The 20,254-nt window shown below is 36.6% G+C and overlaps 1 protein-coding gene and 1 pseudogene across 1 annotated transcript; one reads left to right on the plus strand and one right to left on the minus strand.

Annotated features, from left to right (window-relative positions):
- Positions 1–1,193: 1,193 nt before the first annotated feature.
- Positions 1,194–13,787, plus strand: LOC129719654 (venom carboxylesterase-6-like; annotated as a pseudogene).
- LOC129725589 (acetylcholinesterase-like) lies at positions 13,771–16,005 on the minus strand. Its single transcript, XM_055681592.1, has 4 exons — positions 15,269–16,005; positions 15,084–15,211; positions 14,787–14,923; positions 13,771–14,722 (listed from the first exon to the last, which is right to left on the minus strand). Exons 1-4 carry the CDS (start codon positions 15,854–15,856, stop codon positions 13,839–13,841), a joined length of 1,737 nt encoding a protein of 578 aa, XP_055537567.1. The 5' UTR covers positions 15,857–16,005; the 3' UTR covers positions 13,771–13,838.
- Positions 16,006–20,254: the final 4,249 nt, after the last annotated feature.

Raw genomic sequence — 20,254 nt, forward strand, 5'->3', positions numbered from 1 at the left:
GGTGACGTTAAGTAAAAGATAAGTTAATTATGAAACCAGCATTTTTTTAAGTGGTAATTAAGACTTTTTGTCCTCACTTATAAGTAAGATGAGAGCAAATTTTAGGTAATTTATGCACTTATATATATATTTAGTTCAATTTCGTTGGAAAGGAAATTATAAATTTCAATCCAAAAGATCCAATTTAAATCTGACTTGAACTAAGACCACAGATGGAAAAAAGTAATGCTAAATTCAAAATAGTGAAAGTTTTGCCGTGTAATCCGTGAGGAGTGATAGACATTTCATAGCGAATTCTTAGAAGGCATTGACAAATTTTCAGTTGTTTGTTTACCCGTGACAACTACTGCTAATAATTCAATGAAACGTGAGTCATAGTTTATTGGATGGTGGAAAATTAAAACGGATTTTGTTACCAATTATAAGTTCATTTTTCAATTAATTGTGAACATTCCGGTGAGAGAGGCGAAGGGAGATCACAGTGTATGGTTGGTGATAAATCCCCGTCCATTGCTCGCTGAAACTATGTCCGGAAATGATGGATACCGCCTGTACCGGCGGTGTTCCCCCGAGGACAATGGCCAGTGGTTATAATGAAGGTGGAAGAAAATAACGTTGTTGTTGACAACAGATGGATTGTTCCATATTAACCGCTACTCTCCAAAAAAAGGGGATGAACATAGTTTTTTAAATATCTACAAATTTGTACCAATATCACCAAAACATTCTGAGTTATTTAAGTTTAAATCTAAATTTATGGACTTTTTCACGCAATTTTTCAATTTACTTTCGATTTTACCACATACGTCTGTTTGTGTGTAGTTTCAGTTCGTTTGGTTTAGGACATTGTTTGTAATAGTTTTGATTAGAATAAACTGAACAAAACAAAACGAGTGTGCGAAATTACATTCAAGTCACAAGTCGGTGTGCGGAATAATATGCAGTAGTGCGCAATCTGTTTAAAATTTGTGCTTTTTGGGGTGAAAATTCAACCTTTTCATGCGTAAATAGAGTTGTTGAGATAGAAATAAATCTTAGCGAGCAAAAAACCTTTAAGTTCGACTTTTTAAAATTTTGGATACAACAATGTGACATCTTCAAACATTAGACATTACAAAACAGAAAAAAAAACAGTCAACAAGCAGCATAAGCAATCTAACAGTTTCGATGAAGTAACTTAAAGAATAAATTCCGGGTTGCAGCGGTCGGCTGCACGTTAAGCAATCAGAAGATACGTGATGGCATGTGTGGCACGCATTTGGAGACAAACGCAGACTTAGCGATAAACCCTAACGAAACCGTCGACGGTTGTTCAATGAACCACGATCCCCAGTCATTTGCGTCGCTCTGGTTAAATCGATAGGCAATGCTATCCGAGGGAAAATTCTTAGTGCAAATGTTATACAATTATATTAAGTTTCTCTTCGAAAGGCAGTTACTTGGTAGAAAGTGCAACGACAAGACATCAATCTCTAACCAGTGCAAGTTAAACGCACAGAAAAGCTCCGATCAGTTTATCATTTGTCTTCGAACTCTGCTGACATACGTGAAGTTTGTACTCGAAGAACAGTTATTTGCTCTATGGCCACCGCGACAAAGGCCAATTGTTCGTGTGAAACAAGGCAGCGTTCGTGGAGGGACGGGAACTCTACCGAGTGGTCTCCCGTATCATTACTTCAAGGGAATTCCATACGCCAAACCACCGATCGGTAAGCTGCGATTCCAGCCTCCAGTGGCGTTGGAGTCCTTTGATAAACCCCTGCTAGATTGTCATGTAGATCGTGATGAGTTTCTTCAGCAAGCCCTTTTTATCGGAGTTATGAGGGGCTCCGAGGCTCAGCTGCATTTAAGTGTGTACACACCATCACTTCCAGTGGAAGAAAGCTCCGAAAAACTCCCGGTTATGATCTGGATTCATGGCGGTGGATTCAACACCGGGACTGTGAAAGGTTTCCTGTATGATCCAGTGTATTTTTTGGAGCAAGGTGTGATATATGTAGCGATGACCTATCGACTTGGTGCCTTGGGTTTTCTTTGCATGCCGAGTGTGGGGATTGAAGGGAATGCAGGTTTGAAGGATCAAGTGAGTGTGACTAGTATTGTGTTTCAAACTAAGCATTGAACCTGCTACGTTTCATATTGCAGGCACTTGCTTTCAAGTGGGTTCAGGAAAATATTTCCCAATTTGGTGGTGACCCGGGAAATGTTACAATATTCGGTGAAAGTGCGGGAAGCATGTCGGCCTATCTTCACTATTTGTCTCCAAATTCGAGGTGATTGAGGATTTTACTTTGTTTAATTGTGTGATTAACGAAACTCTATTTGTTTTCTTTGGTATAGAAAACATTTTCATCGAGTGATCTGTCAAAGTGGAGTTACGTGTTCGGAAACGTTCTTTCAAAATAATGCAACTGATGAGGCCCGAAAACTGGCGAAGTCGCTCGGCTGCAAGGGTGATTCCGACGAAGAAGTGATAGGTTTGTACTAGATTCATTATCAATTCAATTGTGCCGCGTTTTACAATCGAAATTTGGTTACTGAAATATAAAAGGTCATGTGTCTTAGAGCTCTTCGAGCTACTGTAGCCAGACACTTGTCTTATGAGATTTTTTTTAATAAGTTAAGGTGCATAAAAAACGTAAATAATGTTTTTGTATGCAAATATTTTGGCTTAAGATATTATAGTGATGGTGAATATAGCTATCAACACTGACAGCTGATGTAATTCCAAGAACCCATTTTGAGCATTACTAGCGAAAGATTTACGCTAGAAATTCTAGTTTATGAAACAGATAAAAAAGAAAAGGAATTCCTTATTGGTCGTAAAAATTGTTCCAAAGGTAAATAGACTGAAATCGACGGCATTCTCGTGATGTTTCGTTTTGCAATGCGGCTTTAAATAAAAACATTTATCTTGTGAGTCGGCGGATGAACGATAAATCAAAGCCGATCACAAAAATAATCTAGCTAAGAACTAATCTGAACGGAACAGCAATCAGTTTCTCTTAGCAAAGATAACTAGAACAAGATACCTAACTTCCATATTTTTCATACATTTTGAATACGACTAATTTTCGACGGTTAGTGCTGCCATCTGATGACCTAAATTCTCATAAAATTGTCACTATGAGCAAAACCGATTTATCGTGCATAGTCCGTCAGCGATCGTTGAGCTGCTCAAGATTGTATATGAAAAAGGTGTAGCAGTTTGGTCAGCTCGACGCTTAAGATAACATGCAGGTTATTGATATTGTCATTTTAATGCTATTGCCATATTTGTTGCACTTCAAAGTACGAAAGAAAAGTGTGAAATTGACCGTCAGAGTGGGAGTTTATATTGAGGGGTTATATTTATTTTCAGGTCCCATTCTACCAACACTTACAGTTTGATATGTCGCAATCCAGGTTTCAGTACCATTGTGAATATGGTCAGGTTCAACGGGGCACCCGATGTTTGCTTTATCAACCTCGGCAATAGTGGAAAACTTGGCTGGAGAGCGTGCTCATAGAGTTTATCAAGAATTTCTGATGGTACGCAAAATTTTGAATGATGTGCCGATTATTCTTGATTCTTCCGGACAGTTCCATGTTTGAGAACTAAACATTTGTACACGTTATTATCATTTATCGGATGGCAGCACCGTACAGTCGTCCACATGGATACTGAAAAAATTGTTTCACCTTTCAGCAGTCATGTCTTGGCCTTGTCGTCAGTTGATTCTGACGTTAAGTATACATAATATTAACAGTGTATAAATTAGTTCGACTTTTGCTCACGCGCAGCGACAATCATGTCTGATGAATTCTGCAAGAGTCAGGTATCTTGTTCTAGTCATCTTTGCTCTCAGCCACTCAACCATTTTTATCATTTAATATTTTGCAACAAGCATGGAATTGCACACTATTCCTATTGTTGATTACACTGGGCAACACAAATGGAGCCCTAAAGCTCATACTGAACAAACAAATGAAAGATCAGAGCTTTTCGATTTTTGTGAATTTTGGTTCTTCTAGCCATTCTTTCAGGCAAGTTTTTTCCACATCTTTCAGACAGGGCTCCAATACCGTCACGATTAAAGTGCTCGTATTCTGAAGCGAATCAAGTTAATTTTCGATGCCTCCATATGAGCACAACCGCTGCACAGTGGTCCAATAATGCAAAAAGCGGAACTTAATTCCATTGCGCCTTTCGCCTTCATCCTAGCTTAAAAGTGTCTTCGGAACAATTGTTTGTATGAATGACTTGCATAATCACAAATTGTCAAAAAGTATGAAAAGTTTACTATACTAAAAATAAAAAATAAAAAATAACTTTTTTGTGTTAAAAGATAGAAGAATACTTTATTCAGCAAAGTTGTAGAGGATTCAATAATATGAAACTTTGTTGAACAAATAAAAATCCTATCTTCTTTCGGTACAAAGTAATAAAGTATATTACATGGAACTTACTTAAAAGTTAGTTTTTTGTACTTAACTTTTGTTAGTTGCATTTTACATGAGAGTATTGTTCAGAGAAATTGTTAAGGCACACAAAACACATATTTTTGCCAAAGGTCATATATCTCCAGGACTTTTCTTTAAAAAGTTATATCATATTTTAGCTTATTTTTCTGATAAATTCAAGAACGTATAGGTTAAAAAGGGGCAAGTGGAATCATGTTGTCAATACTTTTTCTTGAAGTTAAGCTGAAGTACTATAAACTCCTTAAGGTCCCATTTTTCCCAATTCACCCATATTAGAGTACGGCGAGCATATGTTACAGTAGGTTTTCATATATCCAAAATATTAACTTTTTTGTGTTAAGAGATAGAGGAATGATTAAATCGGCAAAGTTTAAGAACGTGCAAAAATATGAAACTTTGCTGAACAAATAAAATTCCTATCTTCATTGGGTACAGAGTTACAAAGTATATTCTATGAAAGTTACTTAAAAGTTAGTTTTTTGTACTTAACTTTTGTTAGTTATATTTTATAAGAAAACGTTGTTCTGAAGAAACATTTGGGCAAACAAAACACACGTTTATGTTGAAGACCACACATCTCCAGGACTTTTCTTTACAAAGTTATAGCACATTTCAGCATATTTTTTCGATAACTTTAACATCGTATAGAATAAAGCTTAGGTGGATTGGGACAGATAAAACTTATGACAGTTCTGGACACTCGAGCTAAACTTCGAGAAAAAGTATTTACATCATGATTCTCCTTGCCCCTTTTTATTTTATACGTTCTTAGAGTTATCGAAAAATAAGCTGAAATGTGCTATAACTTTGTAAGGAAAAGTTCTGAAGATGTGTGACCTTCAACAAAAACCTGTGTTTTGCATGCCCAAATGTTTCTTTAGAACAACGTTTTCTTGTAAAATGTAGCTAACAAAAGTTAAGTGCAAAAAATTAACTTTTCAGTAACTTTTACAGAAAATACTCTGTAACTCTGTACCAAATGAAGATAGGAATTTTGTTTGTTTAGCAACGATTCATATTTTTGCACGTTCTAGAACTTTGCTGAATTAATCATTCCTCTATCTCTTAACACAAAAAAGTTAATATTTTGGATATATGAAAACCTACTGTAACATATGCTCGCCGTACTCTAATATGGGTGAAGTGGGACAATTGAAACCTAGAGGAGTTTATAGTACTTCAGCTTAACTTCAACAAAAAATATTGACATCATGGTTCCACTTGCCCCTTTTTAACCTACACAGTAAAAAAAATTTACATCTGTTTTAATGCACATAAATGGAGCATTGGAAACCATGTAGTATTCCGTGTCGCATTATATTCACATGCTATGTAAATGAATATAATGTGAATTTGCATGCAAATTTATATTCAAAGTTTTAAGTTTACATAACTTAACGTTACACATTACATGGTTTTAAACGATTTTGTACTGTGCATTATTAACGGTGTGAAATTGTATATGTTTTTCACTTTATGTGCTAGAAACCGTTGTGTGCTTTCTTTTGTATTAGTTGTGAATTTCATTTTTTTGGTACTGTGTATACGTTTTGAAATTATCAAAAAATAAGCTAAAATATGATATAACTTCGTAAGGAAAAGTCCTGGAGATATATGACCTTTGGCAAAAATGTGCGTTCTGTGTGCCCTAACAATTCCTCTGAACAATACTTTCGTGTAAAATGCAACTAACAAAAGTTAAGTACAAAAAGCTAACTTTTAAGTAAGTTCCATGTTATATACTTTATTACTTTGTCCCGAAAAAATAGGGTTTTAATTTGTTCAACAAAGTTTCATATTTTTGAATTTTCTACAACTTTGCTGAATAAACTATTCTTCTATCTCTTAACACAAAAAAGTTATTTTTTTTATTTTTAGTATAGTAAACTTTTCATACTTTTTGACAATTTGCGATTATGCGAGTCATTCGTACAAATAATTGTTCTGAAGACTTTATTAAGCTAAGATGAAGGTGAAAGGCGCTATGGAATTAAGTTCCACTTTTTGCATTATTGGACCACTGTGCGCTGATCAGCCAGACCATGAATCGTCGCACGGAACTAGTAACAATCGGACGATGTAATATCTGGGCAATTTGGCGCGTGAGGTAGAGCTTCCCATTTGAGCGTTTCTTTGTAAGTAACTTCGGCAGTATGAAACCGAGCGTTGTCATGCAGTGGAATCACTTTTTTATTTCACGTAGAATTACGTCTTACGGCCACGTAAATATCACGTAAAAACGCTTAATACTCAGTGAGTTTTCAACGAATTTCTTTCATTCTTACAGCAAAAGATTGATTAGACAGATTAGCTGCGCGTCTATACCAAGATACAAAAAATTGTGATTATGGGACGCTAACTATTGTGCTATTGAAAAATAAAGAGCCTTGTCAAACGTACCATCTGCCAGGGTGAGATTAGCCCACGGGAGTGAGATTGAGACAAAATTATATCAATGTACAACAAAACACTTACATTGTTAACATGGAGTATATTTTCTAACTATGGTATTATTTAAAATAATGACCAAAAGCACGAGAACAAATGTTAGATGGAAAATTACAATGACTGATATTAATTATGGAAGGTAACAAAAATCTGTACACCTGTTCTATATAAACTGATGACTTTCAAAGCGAGGAAAAAGGGTTGTGGGTACGTGTTCAGCGGCTATGAGATCTCCAATAAAGTATGCAGTGATCAATGACAAATAACAAATGAAAAGAAAAGTCTTCTGAGGTTTTATGTCCTAACATTTTCAACAATTACTGGTTATTCCAAGCATAGAATTGACCCAGACATACATTTTTTTATAATTCGTAGGAAACGAAGTTTCTGGTCAACCCGTTTCAGCCCCTTAATAGCCCACGTTACTATTTACAATTTTACAATTACTATTTTACAATTTTATTCATGTGAATTATTCGTAAGGGGAACTGTTCCATAATTCATCTCAGCCCATGAAAACAGGAAAAAACGCATATTTTTTAGCTAAACCAATCTACTAATCCATGAAATGGATTCTTCTTAGTTCACTTTAGATTTCTCGTAAAGTAGGATTCTTGAAAACTCACATAAAAACTCTAAATTTGATGTTATAGTCGGTCATCTGCACTCGAAAACTCATTTATTTCAATCACCTACTTCAGAAAACAAAATCCGCGCATTGCTCTTCACGTCTACAACTGGACTCGTTCAGCAGCCAACCAACGTTTTTATCATCACTAGTGGACCACTTTTTATTTCAATCACTAAACAAAATCAATCACTACACTATTCACCTCAAATTTTCAAAATCATGCTTCAAATAGCAAAAATATATGAGATGAATTTTTACAATTATTAAACTACAACTGTATGTATTTCCATCTGTTTTCACTGCATTGAAGAATATCAAAAGTTGCCAAATCAGTTTCTGTTAATACGATAAAATCATACATAAATTGTTGAATTATTGCGACATAATTGACATAAATCGACAGCACTGCAGTGGTTACCTAGGTTACCAATTTTGCAGGTAAACAACTACAGCGGATACCTAGGTAACCTACTACGACGGTCTGCGGCTACGTTCATTCATGATTAACAGTGTGATGATTATGGGGGCGTCGTGAGATGAATAATTGAGCAGTTATTCAAATTTTGAGATGGATATGAAAGCGTTGTGAAAATGTTTTGTATTACAAAATACAGGATAAATCTAGCTAAACTTTCTTAATATACAATACTGGGCGATTCTTCAAGAGCATTCTTCAAAATATTTAAGCATGCATTCACGTGTTTTGGATCGAACTCATTGCATAAATGTATGCGTTACAAGCTTAGAAACAAAAACATGTCCTTTTTTGGCACAATCTCACCCCTGCAGACGGTATATTTTGAATAATCAGAGCCGTAAATAAGGCCAAATATCAGACGAAACACTCAATGTCAGTCTAAATCGAACGAAAGAACAAATCATTATTTTTCTTCCCCAGCAAAGCTGATATTAAAGTATACAAACGATTTGACTTTCTAAACGATTTGTTGTTGTTGTTGCTTTGCTCGCTCGAGTGTACAACGACACACCTTAGTCTCAGAAGTTTCGTATAAAAAGTAGCATGCAGAAATTTATTCTTCATTGTAGAAGAGGATCCCAGATGGTCTCAAGGTACGATGCTGGCCTAACAAGCCAGTCGTCGTAGGTTCGAGTCTCGGCTCGGGAGCGACTGTTAGTGTCAGTAGGATCGTAGCGCTAGCCCCGCAATTGTCCTGTACACTAAAAAGTTGTCTGCGAAGTCTGTGTTTAAGAAACAGAAGGTCAAGTTCCGAATCGGAATGTAGCTTCAAGGCTTTGTTTTTTTGTAGAAGAGGACGGTTTATCAGAAAATTGACTCGTAGCAAGTAGAGAATCACGCATAATAGCAGCCCTCCACAGCAGATGGGCCAACAGAGTAAATTGACGGACCACACTTCACAGCATTGCTGAACATGTCCGGCATGTTGGTGATTCTGTCCGGATCTGGGATATTCGCTTTCAACCGTTTGATCATTGCTAATATTTGTACGTGTGCTGGTAGCGGGTGTGTATTTGTATTATGTGTTTGCTTGCATGCAGTGTATGATTATACAACAAGAGAACAAACTAGCCGGTTTCACTAATATAAAACATCACTTACGTCTCATCACGCCTCAAAGCTATATCCGAAAAAGTTCTTTTTTCCTTTCAATCGTCACTGTGCTGACAGCTCGCAATAAGCGTTTTTTTAGTGTTCATTTTTCGACTGCGGCGGATGTAGCTATCGAAATTGTTTAATATCTTCCTTGCCATTTTCAAGTCTACGATTTGTTATTTTGCTCGCTCGATCTTTAGAATTGAAGAAAGATGCAGGATGAGTTACTTGAATTACTACCATGTTACTAAACGTCATTGGAAAAAACATTGATTTGGCGCGCTCACATAGGTGAAAACAACTTAGGAAATGAAGTGTTTTTCTGCTATTAGCAATGTCGCTTACTGTGCAACGCACGTGCGGTTTACATTATCCGTTGCGCACTTCAGTCAACGATCAACTTGAAAACAACATTCTTAATAACTTTTGGAAGTTCGTTTGGTAGTTGGTCTGAAAAGTTTTGTTTCCTCGGAAACAGTGCTCAATCAAAATTCCAACACAATCGTGCAGCAGCCTCTTTCCGGAGGTATAGTTACAAAATTTTATTCCAACATATAGACATTTGATGCAAGCTTCTGTTGCAAGTCTAAAATGGAATATTTTCCGGACATTCCTCCGCCCGAATAAAGTGTTGATACTAGACACCTAACTTTTGAACGAGCCATCGGATCAAATTGATATTTTTCATTAACTAACTAGACTCTAAGCTCTTTTAACCGCGACTAAGAACAATCGAATCGGTTCAGCCGATGCTGAGTAAATCGAGATATATTGGTCGTAAGAATTAAAATAAACACACATACACATACTTGCGCACACATACATACCCTATTCGATTTTCGAAACAGGATTATTTGGTACCTATAGCTTCAGGTATGTAAGCACTCAATGAAAAAAATATGTTTGGAGCAAAATTAAGTAGTTTCATGTCCAAAATAAATTAAAATGTTGTATGTGTGGAAAACCACACACCAGGGTAGACAACGTAAGTTTTTTAGGATGCGATGAAGGTTAACTCTCGATACACTTCAGTCGCCATTTTATTTCAACGAAATTTGATTTAATACTCGGAAACGGTACAAGATATTGACCTCCTTTCAATCACGTTTTCCATTTTAGGCCAATGGTAATCATATATGGGTCATTCCATACGAAGTGACCACGAAAAAGCACAAACTTGGATACGACCATCGCAGATTTTGCTCAAAGTTGGGAGAATTATTCATCTACTGGAGTTTGGAGATTGGAGTACTCACCGCTCTGAGGGACCCCCCTGTTTATTGCAAAGTCATGCATTTTTTCTTCAAAATCTCTATTTCCTTTTTCTTACAATTCATAGACGTAAGATGCCCGAAAAATACTGATAGATGATTTATGAAGAAAATAAACCAAGGAATCCAGAAAAATATAACTATTGATCGGAAGTGTTTCCAGAGAATTTTTTTGTATTTGAAAACTAATATAATATGAGCCAATCTCGAGATATAGGATTTTTATGAAAATAGTTTTAAATTTCGTAATTAATTTTTTGTAAAAATGTTATATCTCGAGATTGGCTCGTATTACCACGGGGTTATAAGTGTTTTTTTATACGTAAAATTTTCCGAGAAATACGATGAAACCAAGAGAAAAATTCAAATTTAAAATAATATTTGCTGCATTTGCCGAAAAATGCAAATTTAGTTTTAAAATTCGAAAATAATCTATCTGGCAACACTTCCGGTCAAAAACAATATTTTTTTCTGGATTTCTTGGTTTATTTTCTTTCAAATTCACCTGGTGTCTTACGTCTATAAATTAATTAAATAAATTAATTACTAAATTTACAACTATTTCCGTAAAAATGTTATATCTCAAGATTGTCTCCTATTACCTTTGGATGATAGTTGTTTCTTACGTGAAATTTTAAAAGGAACACGATGAAATTATCAAAAAAATGGCTGCATTTGCCGAAAAATGTACATTTAGTTTTCAAATACAACAAACATTTACCTGGCAACACTTCTGGTCAAAAATTATATTTTTTTCTGGATTCCTTGGTTTATTTTCTTAAAATATTGTCTACCAGTATTTTTATGACGCCTTAGGTCTATGAATTGTAAGAAAAAGAAAAAAGAGATTTTTAACAAAAATTCCGTGACTTTGCAATAAAAAGGGGGTCCTACAGAGCGGGGGGTATTCCAATCGCTACCAAAATTGGGATTTTTCCAAAGAGATAGTAGATGAATAATTCCCCCAACTTTGAGCAAAATCTGTGATGGTCGTGTCCAAGTGGCATGTACACTTCCTATGGAATGACCCATATCCGTTTTTAGAAAAATTCACAATTTTTGGTGTAAATAATGGAAACGCAAAATTCGATTAATCTGATTAGTCAACGTTTATTTACTAGTAAAAACGATTGACACGCAAGCAGCCGTTTTTTTTTTCTTGTAAAAGTATTCTACTTCAACCTTGCGGTCGCGGCTTTGCACACAACCCTCCTGTGATTTTTTCTACACCGAAACACGAAAAAAACCGCTAGTGAAGCACTCGTTATTTTGACAGTTCAGTTTTTCGGAATCTCGGTAAGAGTTTTTTTTTGTTCGACGAAATTTCGGTTAAATGATGTCAGGGTTCCGAGATTCGGTATTTTAGTTTACTGAACTCGGAAATTTTTGGTTTTACGGATTTTTTTCTGTAAAAAAATTTACGGTATTTCGGTAAACACATACGGTTTCCGATTTCTCAGTAATTTTCTTACTGAACAACGGTAAACTAAAATGTTTTCAGGTAGTTCGGTATTTTACTTCACCGAGAGAATATTACGCAGTTAAGTGTGTAGGTAATTATTCTTAACTAGTTGAATGGTGTCGTCGTATCAAATGTTATTAAATACTGTATGGTATTTGGCTATTTTTCTCTGATTTACAGAAAATTTAGATTTAAAAATGACATCTGGAGTTAATTTCCAGCTTTGAGCATCATGTCGATTACAGGAATTATTTGATGATTATCGGTCGCTATGGGCTGGTTTCGAGAAACCGAAAGTAGCCATTTCGAAATTTGAAATGGTGTCTTAAGTTGATTTCACTCGTTTTGGGTGTCATCTCGGTACCGAGAATACTCATAGTGAATGGTGTTTAGTACTCGACAGTCAAATACTCCTTTGAAATAGAGGTGATAATATCAATAAGATCAAATGCGTTGAGTTGATTTTATTGAGTTAAGATTTCAAACTCTCGAATTCTAATCTTTGAAGTTGTCATTGTTATTTGTTGAATTTAAATTTTCTATGAGTTGACATTTTATCGAGTTTGTGGCATACAAATTTTCATGTTTTGGTTAACGATTTTCTAATTCTTATGATTCTTTTCTTCTTAGTTGTTAAAAGGGAAATTTTCAATTTTAAATATAATTTTCTATTTTAAATTATTGAGCTGAACTTTTGATTTGTTTTTGTGGGTATGTTGCGGTTTATATGTATGGGAGATTAATCTATTATTTGAAATTGACACATGGGTGAGATTGTTTACGTTACGAAAGACTTCAAGTCGACTAGTAGATCCTCGAAAAAATTCTGAATTGCGGGTTTTCAAATTTCTCTGATCGATTTGAAAGTTCATTCGTTGTAATTCAGAAATGATCTGGCTAGTTTATAGAACAAACCTATTTGAATCATTACATCATTAGCAAGCTAATATATGTTTTTTACCTTTTCAACAGATACCTTACTAAAGGCACCCGCATCCCAACTGGTAGGACAACAAAACAGCAACCGCATCAAACAACGATCAACAGACTTGGTACTGAAGTTATGCTTTCGCCCAGTGATCGAACGGGTCGAAACAAGTGACAGTATCATTACGAAATCACCGGCAAAAATACTTCAAGACTACGATACTCTACGGATGCCCATCATGAATGGATGTACGAACGGAGAGGGAATCCTACCGACTGCCATGATGGGCAACAACTGGGAAAGGTTCAACCACGAGCCAAGCTTGTTTGTACCGAAGTTTATGGATAACTTAAACCTGACGGATCGAGCAGAATTGGGACGTAAGATACGACGATTCTATTTTGGAGATAGGAAAATCGATAAGAGTTTGACGCAGGAGATGTGCAACTACAAATCGGATACGACATTTTTCGTCAACTCAGTAGTGAGTGCCGAATGGATGGCCAGACATCAGCCACGCGTGCGTCACTATCACTATCGGTTCACCTTCACCGGGCGTCATAATTTTGGTAAACTTTATTTAAACTTGGGACACTTGGAGGGTGCATCCCACATGGATGATGTGTTCTACATGTACAAGTAAGTTAAGGTTGAACTAGATTTTTTTATCATTGTGATAAATTATTCGTTTCAGATCGCATTTTCTTCCAAAGTTGGAGGGAAAATGTGACGAGGTGACGGTGAGACAAAACCTAATCAGGTTGTGGACAAATTTTGCCAAGTATGGGGACCCAACACCCGATGAGGATAAATCCCTACCGTTCAAGTGGTTTCCTGTTAAGCAACTGGAAACGTCAACCGAAAGTTTCAACCTGACTTGTCTGGACATTGGTCTGCAGCCACGAATGGTTACCAATCCGTGTAATGAGAGAATAGACTTCTGGCGACAAACGCTAATGGAGCATTGTGAAACCATGTTGCTATAGAACGATGTTAAAATTAAAATTTAAAATTATTTTATCACGTTTTGTGTTGAATTCCTTCTACAAATTATACAATATTCACAGAAAACCTTTCTGGTAGGTTCGAAGGTAGTTTCTCCATAGTTCAATCCGCTCTCCGGCAGGATTCTCGATCATCTTAGGCAGTCTGTCGATTTCCAAACAGTTTAGAACAAACTTGTCCTCTGTTTTGGCAGCGATACGCACTGGTTCCCAGCGGAATGTTATTAATCCGTCGTCTTTATCAGGCGTTGGATCGCCGTATTTCGCAAAATTGGTCCACATTCGTACCATCAAATTACGAATGCGACACTCGTCGCTACTTTCCGGAAGCTGTGGCAGCAATCCGGCATGAAACAAATAGAATAGGTCGTCCCCGTGACACGCTCCTTTGACGTGACTGAGATTGAAGAGGCGTTTTACACAGCTAAACTCTCCATCGAACCCGAAACGATAGTGATAATGTCTAACATTAGGCTGGTATTTGGCGAGCCACTCGGCACTGACCATCGTGTTGGTGATGAAGGCGTTGTCCGACATAAGATCGTTCAGTTCATTTAGCGAATGTTTATCGATTCTCTTTTGGCCGAAATAGTATCGCTTTATCTCGGCGCCAAGTTTGAATTTGTCTAATCCGGGAGGATTTCCCATTAGCTGTGGGACGAGCAGACTGTCGTCGCGATCAAAATCTTTCAGCCGTCCCAGTATCATTCGGATGTTCAGTAAACCTTCTCCGGTGTTGCACCCATTGATCAATGGCATCCGAAGTGTGTCGAATGATTTCAGGATACTTTCAGGCGATTCTGTTATGATGCTGTCGTCGCTGGTAGTTTCTTCGATGACTGGCCGGAAAGGTATGTGGAGGGATAATTTTTTGTCATCCTCGGTCATTACTACGTTGCGATTTCTGATTATCAGTTTTGCTGGAGCATCCTGTAGTGTTTCTAAAGAATTAGAAGACTTGTATGTTTTAATCATTGACAATAGCTAAAGGTTATTCCATCATACTTAAAACTTGTCTATCATCATCTCCTTCGTAACCCAGACTTTTGGCAAGTTTTCGCGCTAGTTCTGCTGGATTACGCTGAAAGGAGGAATCTGAAGTTGATACTCCGCTTTGACATATAACTCTGTGAAAGTATTTTCTGTGAATAAAGCAATAAATTCAAAAGGCAATAAATTTTACAATCTATACAATAATGTGTGAGAGATAAGTGAAAATTTCGCCAATCTACGTAAGGACACGCGTTTACCGATTGACGGTGGGAATATATGGTTAGCGGCGTCCACCACCATGTTACAAACCTGGAATTTGGCGATAAATAATGCAGATAAGCCGCCATACTTCCAGCACTCTCTCCAAAAACGGTCACGTTGCCGGGATCTCCTCCGAAGCGAGTGATATTCTCTTGTACCCATTTGAACACCAGAAGCTGTGAATAAATAAATATTACTAAACATGAAACAACAAAAACCAACTATTCTGTTACCTGATCCTTCAATCCGGCATTTCCCGGCACTCCAGCACTGGGTAGACTTAGAAATCCCAACGGTCCAAGCCGATAATTCATCGTAACCACAACCACCCCATCTTGCACAAGATATATCGGATCGTACGTAAAACTGCCCCCCGAACCGGTCATCCATCCACCTCCGTGAATCCATACCATAACTGGTAACTTGGGAACGTCAACACCACCCTCAACAGGTAGCGCTGGTGTGAACACATTAAGATACAGTCCATTTTCCTTTCCGACTATCCAATTGCCCACTACGGGTTGCACGCACATGTTTCGGTCCACCAAACAATCGACCACTGCAGTGTAGAACTTATCATTCGGAACCGGGGGCTGGAAGCGAAGCTCTCCCAGAGGTGGTTTTGCGTAGGGCACACCTTTGAAGTAGTGATAAGCGAGTCCATTAGGCAGCCTGGACGTAACACCTCGAAGCTTGCCCTGTCGGACTTCGACAATTGGTCGCACCGCGGGAGGAAAACGTTTCAGTAAGCGGCTAGCAATGATAAACTTTATAAACGCGATGAACGCCACAAAGTAGATTTTGATGTTTGGAAACATCATGAGATGTTTACTAATTTGGAACAATTCTCTGTTTGAGTTGATTTACAAAATATGATTCAAAATATGTATACACTTAGCACGCTAGTCACAAACTTTACTGCCCGTTCCGCTTGAGCGTTTAATTCCAACTGAGTCACCTCGTGACTGCGAACGCGTTGCTGTAATCTGATAATTCCAGCGACGAATGAAAACATTCATATCTCAGAGAGTGTAGACCGAGGGGACGGGTCATGCAGAACCTGTTCATTTTAATTTTTTTTTGTGCAGGTACGAAAAGGTACCAGAACCTTTACCGGTGTTCTTGACTGTTCGAATCATTCAAACCCTGAGAGCGTATTTACGGTGGAGTTACCCCTATTTCTCAATGGAGCTATATTTAGATGTGGCTGGCTGCCGGCGAGTGTTATTGTCGAGTGCTGATAAAATTTTTGCGATTCATTCTATTCTTCCGCTAGTGAACTCTGTACTTACCAATGTGTAGAGGAGAGCGCTGTACTGTACTGTAATGAAAATAGTGCTGAGCAAGAGTAATGATTCAAATGATTATTAAAATACTAATTTCATTTAATTACAATTCTATGCATTCATGGATTAGCTTTTTGACCATTTTACGCTACTATAGTTGCTACTATTTTTAATTCTAATTCGAATACACTCTTGAATTATTTCCCCAAGCAGGTTTTTTTCTATCAAGATGCTTCTTGTAGCTTCAGAATTCCCGAACTACAACAAGCATTCACAGTTTATTATTTTTGTTCAACTATTGCTTGAATAGAATGTTTATTACAACAATGTATCAGCAAAGAAAACGATATTGTTTTGTGTATTACTCTTAACTTATAATTCTTAGCATTAAGCATCTTAGAACAGTTCTTTCTATTAATCCCAATTCTTTGAATTTTACAATGCTCTGATCTGAATCGCTCCAAGTATAGTCATATAGTTTTTGGTATAATTCACGATTTTGGGGATTCGAACCACTGAGCAAAACGTGTACAGTAGGTGGTTTTTGTAATTACAGGGTGCGGCAGACAAAAGGCGAAAACTTATGGTACAACTTCAAATCCCATTTTCAACTACTTTAAGCAATAATATCGAAATTACCGAACTTAGGTATCTTTATGCGGTTCTTACAAGAAAATGTACTCGATGTGTCCTCCATTTTGAATAATGACATTCTCAAGACAACACCGAAAGCAGAGCATGCCTTTCGAGCGCAGTCCTCCGTTAACGCCAGCCACGTGCGCGTTCTGACAGACTTCAAAGTCTCCAAACTACAACATACACCCAAATCAAATAATCCAACGGGTGAAAGCCATAAATCTTTCGATTAAAACTTCATCAGCCATCGTTGGGTCTGCTATGACCCGTAACATGGTGCTCTATCCTATTGTAAAACTATATAGGTATCAATGCTAATTGAAGTTGACTTTCATCCAGAGAAGCACTTATTTCTTTACAATAACGATAGGCACTACGGTATTAATCTAGACATCAATGAAAATAGGTGACTTTTTTAAACTGTTGGACACCACCATGCCAAAAATAATAGAACCTGCCAGATGTTTGATTTGGAATTGGAATGGGTATTATCGCCTTTCCCGGAAATTTGTTCGGTGGAATGAACCGATTTGTGCGACTGTATGATCGATGTTGAACAATTTTTCATCGGAGAACCATCCTGTAAAGATTTTTTGAGGCAATAATCGAGTAACAAAAAAAATATTAAAATTTGCAATCAACGAACCCAAAACAGTTGTTTTTTTTTGTTATTTTTTTTTTCATCTATTATTTATTTCACACGGGACAATTTTACTTGTGGCGTAGCCAGAAATCATTTCCATGAGAAAAATGTGAAACCTTGAGAAGCAAAATAGAATTGATACGAATCTGATTGATTTCACTTTACTCGAACATGTCCCGAACATGCCGGAAGGGAACATTTCTGGCAATAACTATCCCGGAATGGATAGAAAAGGTAAAATTTCAAAATAAAAGTTAGACACAAATATAAAAAAAAAAACAATCCGGATAATCAAAATGATAATAATAAACGAAATAATAATGATAACCAAACACACTGTAAACAGGAATAAGTCAATAATTACACAAATTCAGTAATTCAAACATTTTCGCATTTTTTCCTGCTGCACCCTGTATATGAGCGTCCAAATTAATACAATATTGAGCATTGAACACAATCCCTTATCACAGATCACAGTTTATTATATGATACGTCGTGCTATCAACAATAATACATATTCTGCTGCAATCTCCATTACTTCTTAATATTTCGGTATTCTTTACAAAAATTTTTCATACTCCATTCTATTCTTTTACACTCTATCGTTAGCTCTTGTTATTATGATGACTTAGAAATTACCTAAAATAATATTAAATAATATATCTATTGTGAGATATGCCCAGGTATCTGCTGTATTCCGCACTTCTGTTACCAGCAATAACGCTAATGTGAAGTGGCGTGCTCATTATGATTTTATCAGTGCTTGTGTGTACTATGATTATACCCTTCCTGTTAGGCACTATCTGCTCTACTATACCGAGCCTCGTTCCTCCTGTCAAATATCGCCAATTATAATTCCCTGGAGAAGTTTCGTTGGGCGTCCTTCTGGCTAGTTTAATTATAAGAGCGATTTAATTTTGGAAGTAACATCAAGAAATTATAGAATTCAGCGTAAAGGAAGGGTAAGTTCCACAAAAAATGTCCAAGTTTCAATAAAAAAAATTTAAATCGACAGTTTTGATTTGGCTGAAACTTTTCCTAGGTGTTTCTATAGGCAAAAGATGCCATTTTGTGCTGGTTTAATGTTTTGAGAAGCCATTGAAAAATGCTATTTTGGGAAGGTATTGATTCGAAAAGAAAAAACTATTATCTACAACTTTGTCGGAGACGTCACGCCGATCAAACAAACCGTTTTGGCCCTAGAAATATTTGTAATCATCAATACCTTTCCAAAATAGCATTTTTCAAGAGCTTCTCGAAGATGAGCCGTGTTACAAAAAATTAAACCAATAGCATAAAATGGCATCTTTGCGTATAGAAATGTCTATGAAAAGTTTCAGCCAAATCAAAAATGGTCGATTGAATTGGATGCCCGTTTTTTGTGGATTTGCTCAGCCATGACTATTTTTAATTCTAATTCGAATACATTCTTGAATTATTTCCCCAAGCAGGTTTTTTTCTATCAAGATGCTTCTTGTTGCTTCAGAATTCCCGTACTACAACAAGTATTCACAGTTTATTATATTTGTTCAACTATTGCTTGAATAGAATGTTTATTACACAAATGTATCAGCAAAGAAAACGATATTGTTTTGTGTATTACTCTTAACTTATAATTCTTAGCATTATGCATCTTACACACTAAAAGAAATTTACATTACTTTAAATGCACATTAATGGAGCATTGGAAACCATGTAATATTCCGTGTGGCATTATATTCATATGCAAAGTAAATAAATATATTGTGAATTTGCATGCATATTTATATTCGAAGCTTTAAGTTTATATCAATTAACGTACAAATTTACATGGCTTAAAACGATTCTGTATTGTGCATTATTAAAGGTGTGAAATTGTGTATGTTTTTCACTTTAAGTGCTAGAAATCGTTATGCGCTTTCATTTGTATTAGTTGTAAATTTCATTTTTTGGTACTGTGTAGAACAGTTCTTTCTATTAATCCCAATTATTTGAATTCTACAATGTTCTGATCTGAATCGCTCCAAGTATAGTCATATAGTTTTTGGTATAATTGCTTCCTTAAACGTGTAGTATTGGAATTCATTTCAAGCTGAAAAAGTTCACGATTTTGGGGATTCGAACCACTGAGCAAAACGTGTACAGTAGGTGGTTTTTGTTAATTACAGGGTGCGGCAGACAAAAGGCGAAAACTTATGGTACAACTTCAAATCCCATTTTCAACTACTTTAAGCAATAATATCGAAATTACCGAACTTAGGTATATTTATGCGGTTCTTACAAGAAAATGTACTCGATGTGTCCTCCATTTTGAATAATGACATTCTCAAGACAACACCGAAAGCAGAGCATGCCTTTCGAGCGCAGTCCTCCGTTAACGCCAGCCACGTGCGCGTTCTGACAGACTTCAAAGTCTCCAAACTACAACATACACCCAAATCAAATAATCCAACGGGTGAAAGCCATAAATCTTTCGATTAAAACTTCATCAGCCATCGTTGGGTCTGCTATGACCCGTAACATGGTGCTCTATTCTGTTGTAAAACAATATAGGTATTAATGCTAATTGAACGACGCGGATGGGAACCTTCTCACGGATGCCAGCGAGGTGGTCGACAGGTGGAAGGAGTACTTCGATGGACACCTGAATGACGAAACAGTAAACAGAAGTTGCA

This window comes from Wyeomyia smithii, chromosome 2 (assembly GCF_029784165.1).
Source record: "Wyeomyia smithii strain HCP4-BCI-WySm-NY-G18 chromosome 2, ASM2978416v1, whole genome shotgun sequence".
In the NCBI taxonomy this organism is placed as follows: Eukaryota; Metazoa; Arthropoda; class Insecta; order Diptera; family Culicidae; genus Wyeomyia; species Wyeomyia smithii.

Excerpts from the sequence above, each read along its gene's own strand:
- LOC129725589 (XM_055681592.1), bottom strand. The coding sequence starts at position 15,856 with ATGATGTTTCCAAACATCAAAATCTACTTTGTGGCGTTCATCGCGTTT. Across the intron at positions 14,924-15,083 it reads TATTTATCGCCAAATTCCAG|AAAATACTTTCACAGAGTTA; the intron begins GTTTGTAACATG and ends CTTTATTCACAG. Across the intron at positions 14,723-14,786 it reads TGATGATAGACAAGTTTTAA|AAACACTACAGGATGCTCCA; the intron begins GTATGATGGAAT and ends CTAATTCTTTAG.